Source organism: Hippopotamus amphibius, chromosome X (genome assembly GCF_030028045.1).
Source record: "Hippopotamus amphibius kiboko isolate mHipAmp2 chromosome X, mHipAmp2.hap2, whole genome shotgun sequence".
In the NCBI taxonomy this organism is placed as follows: Eukaryota; Metazoa; Chordata; class Mammalia; order Artiodactyla; family Hippopotamidae; genus Hippopotamus; species Hippopotamus amphibius.
Window position 1 is genome coordinate 72,872,403 of NC_080203.1, and position 6,317 is coordinate 72,878,719.

At 40.4% G+C, this 6,317-nt stretch overlaps 1 protein-coding gene across 1 annotated transcript; it reads left to right on the forward strand.

Annotated features, from left to right (window-relative positions):
• The first annotated feature begins 1,770 nt into the window (after nucleotides 1-1,770).
• On the forward strand, nucleotides 1,771-3,019 carry LOC130842531 (ribosome maturation protein SBDS-like). Its single transcript, XM_057719191.1, has one exon. The coding sequence runs from the start codon at nucleotides 1,887-1,889 to the stop codon at nucleotides 2,538-2,540; it is 654 nt and encodes a 217-aa protein (XP_057575174.1). The 5' UTR covers nucleotides 1,771-1,886; the 3' UTR covers nucleotides 2,541-3,019.
• Nucleotides 3,020-6,317: the final 3,298 nt, after the last annotated feature.

Here is a 6,317-nt window from a genome sequence, read left to right on the forward strand (position 1 = left end):
TAAAGAAAGCAAATAAAACTCAGGGAGAACAAACAGAAAACAAAAAGTAAAAAGGCCTACTTACACCTTTTATATAAAAATCACATTAAACGTGAATGGTCTATATACACCATCTAAAAGACAGACAATGTCAGAGTGGATTAAAAAAACAACACCTAACTATATGCTATCTATAAAAAGTCTCATTTCAAATATAATGATACAATGTATAATGATCCGTTGAAAGTAATATGATGGGACAAGTTAGACAACACACTTACTAATTAATAAAAAGCAGGAGTGGCTATGTTAATATCAGACAAAGGCGATGTTGGAGCAAGGAAAATTTTCAAGATGAGAGAGGAGGGCTTCCCTGGTGGTGCAGTGGTTAAGAATCCACCTGCCAATGAAGGGACATGGGTTCAAGCCCTGGTTCAGGAAGATCCCACATGCCATGGAGCAATTAAGCCCGTGCGCCACAACTACTGGTCCTGCACTCTAGAGCCCCTGAGCCACAACTAATGAGCCTGTGTGCCACAACTACTGAAGCCTGCGTGCCTAGAGCCTGTGCTCCACAACAAGAGAAGCCACCACAATGAGAAGCCTGCACACTGCAATGAAGAGTAGCTCCTGCTCACCACAACTACAGAAAGCCTGCCTGCAGCAACAAAGACCCAATGCAGCCAATAAATAAAAATAACTAAATAAATTTTTAAAAAAGAGAGAGGAAAATTACATAATAAAATAATAAATCAACCAAGAAGACATATCTGTCCTAATGTGTCTGTACCAAACAACAGCTGCAAAATGTATGAAGCAAAAACTGATAGAACTGAAAGGAGAAATAGACACGCCTCCAATTATAGTTGATAACCTCAAGACTCCTCTAAGCAATTCATAGAACAGCTAAACAGAAATTCACTAAGGATATAGAAGAACTCAACAACACTAACAATCAACAGGATCTCACTGACATTTAGAGAATACTCTTCCTGTCAAGAGCAGAATACACACTCTTCAAATGCCAACAGAATATGTAATGAGATAGACCATGTCCTGGGCCTTTATAACAAACCTCAACAGATTCTCCATGTTGAAATCACAAGCCATGTGTTCTCTGAACACAGGGAAGCAAACTAGTTATAAACAACAGAAAGAAAAGAAGAAACCTAAACACCCAGAAGCTAAAAGTAAGCTTCAAAAGAATCCATGATAAAACCAGAAAATCAGTAGAGAAAAACAATACAGTAAAATATAATTCTTTAAGAAAATTAATGAATTTGACAAAAATCTAGCAAGAAAAAAAGGTAGAAGATGCAAACTACTAATATCAGGAATGAAACAGTGGATTTACTACATACCCTGCAGAGGTCAAAAGGATAACAAGGGAATACAATGAACAACTCTAAATACATACATTTTACAACTTAGGAAAAAACAAAAAGCAGAAACTACCACAACTAACCCAGTTTGAGATAAGTACTTTGCATAGCCCTAATGGAATTAAGATAGATTGCTAAAAAGATTTCCAAAGGAGAAAATTCTCCAGGCCTTGATGGCATCGCTGGAGAATTTTCCAAAATGTTTCAGTAATAACACCAATTTTACGCAATCACTCTCAGAAAACATAAAAGAGGAGGGACCACATCTCAATTCCATCTTACAAAGTCGATATTGTCAATATACACCAAATCCCCACATACAAAGTATAAAAGGAGAATATGACACACCGATATCACTCATGAATATAGATGCAAAAATTCTTTTAAAAAATATTGGCAGGTGCAGTCTGCGGGCGTTACTGTGGCGCATGCCTCCAGGTGGTTGCATTGATGCGCAGGTAGCCCTCAGGCCTATGGCGTGGCTCTGCCTTGGTTCACGGGACCCAAGGTCTGTGAGTGGCCACAATGTCGACCTTCACCCCCACCAGCCAGATCCGCCTGACCAATGTGGCCGTAGTACGGATGAAGCTAGCCGGGAAGTGCTTCAAAATCGCTTGCTACAAAAACAAGGCCGTGGGCTGGCAGAGCGGTGTGGGAATAGACTTTGATGAAGTTCTACAGACCCACTCGGTGTTTGTAAATGTCTCTAAAGATCAGATTGCAAAGAAGGAAGATCTCATCAGTGCATTTGGAACAGATGACCAGACGGAAATCTGTAAGCAGACTTTGAATAAAGGAGAGGTTCAAGTGTCAGATGAAGAATGGCACACACCGCTGGAGCAGATGTTTAGGGACATTGCAACCATTGTGTTTGACAAATATGTGAACCCTGAAACAAAGAGACCGTACACCATTATCTTTATCGAGAGAGCCGTGAAGGACATCCACTATTCGGTCAAACCCAACAAGAGTACAAAACATCAGGCTTTGGAAGTGATAAAGCAGTTAAAGGAGAAAATGAAGATAGAACACGCGCTCGTGAGACTTCGGTTCATCCTTCCAGTGAATGAAGGGAAGAAGCTGAAAGAAAAACTCAAGCCACTGATCAAGGTTATAGAAAGTGAAGACTACGGTCAACAGTTAGAAATTGTGTGTCTCATCGACCCCGGCTGCTTCTGAGAAATCGATGAGCTCATAAAAAAGGAGACAAGAGGCAAAGGCTCTTTGGAAGTACTCAGTCTGAAAGACATGGAGGAAGAAGGTGAGAAATTTGGGTGGCAGTCTTCAGTCTCTTGAGCTGTCAGACACTAAAGCATTTTCATTTCCCACTGTCCTGTTTTCTTTCTGTAACCTGCCAAGTACTTGCTCAGATGAGTTGACATTTTCCATCTTTGTGGCAAACATGTGCACAAAAAAGACTTTCCTAAGTAAGTATTACAATGTGGGATGAATTTACTTTTAATTGTAAAACGGGGTTTTAGGCAAAAGTGAAGTATTCAACATACAAAGGCCAGAGTAGCATTTTGTTACTGCCTTATGCCTTTGTAGTTTTCCAGGGTGAAAGTTATTTGAAACAGCTCTTGTGGATAAAAGGTAAATTTTGTACAGTATAAGAAAATAACTTTGGGGGCATATATCTGTATGATTAAAATGGAGGATTTGCCGTAGGCTGGTGGAGTGGTGTGGGACTAGACCTTGATGAAGTTCTACAGACCCACTCGGTGTTTTTAAATGTCTCTAAAGATCAGGTTGCAAAGAAGGAAGATCTCATCAGTGCATTTAGAACAGATGACCAGATGGAAATCTGTAACCAGACTTTGAATAAAGGAGAGATTCAATTGTCAGATAAAGAACAGCCCACACAGCTGGAGCAGATGTTTAGGGACATTGCAACTATTGTTGCTGACAAATGTGTGAACCTGAAAGAAAGAGACCATATACTCTTATACTTATTGAGAGAGCCAAGACATAAGAGCAGTGTTTGATGAGTGTCTACTTGACAATCCAAAAGTCTCAACCTCATATATCCAACTGCCTACTACTTGACATCTCCATTTGGATACTTCATTACATCTCAAAGTTACTATTTTCACAAGGCACTTCTGGATCGATTGTAATTCTAATTACACTTGTTAGACAGTGTACTATGTAATCTTACTACAATACAAACATCTCTACAACTCAAATTTGATGTTCATGGAATGTTAATATGGATAAGCTTTTAAGCATTACTGATAAAAACTTTTTCATGTAGTGACACAAATTTATATTCATGCATGTAGAGAGGAAAATACCCATTTTTTCACACTATTTCCTACACTGAGTATTACAACTCTTATTATTTTTATTCAATACAAGGAGCTATCTAATACTTTAATTTTTTTCTTGCTTACATCTTTATTTCACAAATTCTAGAATTCATGGATTGAAATCTGTGAGTAAAATAATAAAAAAGAAAATAGAATCAATTTGAAGTAAAGGAGAAATCAGCTAGTAACTTGAGATAAATACTGTTATGACTTTTTCTGTGTATGTGTGTGTATATATTTGTGTGTTTACATATATGTGTGTTTGTGTTTATTCCTTATGGTATATTTATATATAATGTTTTAAGAAAAATATAATCATACTCTACATGCTCTTAGATTTACCGCTATTGGCTTTTCTTTATTTAATTACTCATTCACACTTCTTAAAATATATTGGGATTTCTGCTTCTGGGAAGAAGCAGTAGTAGTAAGTAGACTTACTTTTCTTACTTTTCCCTATTTCTCTCTCTAAGAACAGCTAAAAGACCATGATGTTACATATAAAACAAACATAAGAAAAAGAAAAACCCTATTAAGTGAGAAGAATAAGGCAAACAGGCTAGTGACCCCATGGCCTGAGTAAAGACATAATAGTGGGGCAGAGTCAAGATGGTAGAGTAGGAGGACACAGACATCTCATCTCCACACAATTAGTGCACCTACAAGGTGCTGGTTGGGGATTTCAGACATCTAAGTGATTGGGAGGAACCCCCACATGTCCAGGTAGGATGTAGGGTGGAGGGAGGGGGAGGAAAAGTGTAAGTGGGATGGGAACAGTGCCATTGAGGGGTGGCTGGGGGAGGGGTTCCCATGACCAGAAGTGCCCATTCACAGTGAGGGGATCAGCCAGGATGGGGAGAGACTTTTGAGGGATCAGAGAGGAAAGTGGCCAGCATTTCCCTTACTTGCTTGGGCCCTGGCAAGCCTGCTGGGTTCCTGGGCCTGATCCTCTGCCCTCTGGGGCCCCATCCAGCCATGCTAAGCCTAAGCCCCACTCCCCCATCCACAAGGCCTTTTCTGGCTTTCTTTTTCTGTTGTGGTTCTATTTTGCCTTGTTATTGTTATTTCATTTACATTTTTTTCTAATATATTTTTAATTTTTCTAATTTTATTTTTAAATTTTTCATTCTTTGTTTTCATTCTGCTCCTTTTGGTTTGTTGCCTTTTCTCTTTCTTTTTTTTTTTTAACCATGACACACAGTTTGCAGGATCTTGGTTCCAGGCCAAGGGTCAGGCCTGAGCTCCTATGCTGGGAGTGCCAAGTCCAAACCTAACAGAGAACCTCAGACCCCAGGGAATATTAATTGGTGTTTCCTGGAGGTCCTCATCTTGGCACCAAGAACCAGTTCTACCCAACTGCCTGAAAACTCCAGTGCTTGATGCCTCAGGTCAAACAACCAGTAAGACAGGAACACAGCCCCAACCATCAAAAAAATGAGATGACAAAAAAATATGTTACAGAGGAAAAATCAAGGTAAAAACCTACAAGACCAAATAAATGAAAAGGAAATAGGCAACCTACCTGAAAAAGAATGAAAGGAACACAAGGAAAACACTAAAGAAAATCATCAAACCGCAAGGGAAAAAATTTAAAAAGAAAAGAAGAGGAAAAAACTGCACCCCCCCCACACACAACATCACACAAGTAATTAAATGGCAGTAAGTACATACATATAAATAATCACTTTAAATATCAATGGACTAAATGCTCCAATCAAAGGCTGATTGGGTAAAAATATGAGACCCATTTATATGCTGCCTAAAAGAGAATCACTTCAGAGCGAAAGACACACACAGTCTGAAAGCGGGGGTGGAAAAAGATATTCCATGCAAATTGAAACAAAAAGAGAGCTAGGGTATCAATATTCATATCAGATAAAGTAGATGTTAAAAGCAGTGTATAACAGACTCCCTCTTGCAAGAGCACCAGAATTACAACTAAGTACTGAACAATCATCGACAGAAAGACACTGGAACTCACCAAAAAAGACACCCCACATCCAGAGACAAAGGAGAAGCCGCAATGAGATGGTAGGAGGGGTGCAATCGCATTAAAATCAAATCCCGTAAATGCTGAGTGGGTGACTCACAAACTGGAAAACAGTTATACTGCAGAAGTCCATCCACTAAAGTGAGTGTTCTGAGCCCCACTCAGGCTTCCCAACCTGGGAGTCCAGCAACAGGAGGAGGAATCCCCAGAGCATCAGACTCTGAAAGCTAGCAGGATTTGATTGCAGGACCTCCACAGGACTTGTGGAAACACAGACTCCACTCTTGGAGGGCACACAAAAAAAAAATGTGCTCACCAGGACCCAGGGGGAAGGAGCAGTGACCCCATAGGAGACTGAACCAGACCTATCTGCTGGTGTTGGAGGGTTGCCTGCAGAGGTGGGGGGGGGCAGCTGTGGCTCACCAAGGAGACAGGGGCACTGGTGGCAGGGGTTTTGGGAAGTGCTTATTGGTGTGAGCCCTCCCAGAGTCCACCATTAGCCCCACCAAAGAGCCTGTGAGCTCCAGCACTAGGTGGTCTCAGGCCAAAAAACCAACAAGGTGTGAACACAGCCCCACCCATTGGCAGACAAGCAGATTAAAGTTTTACTGAGCTCTGCCCACCAAATCGGATTAAAGCTTTACTGAGCTCCACCCA

Bases quoted from the DNA above. Each gene is read 5' to 3' on its own strand.
- LOC130842531 (XM_057719191.1), top strand. From the start codon at position 1,887: ATGTCGACCTTCACCCCCACCAGCCAGATCCGCCTGACCAATGTGGCC.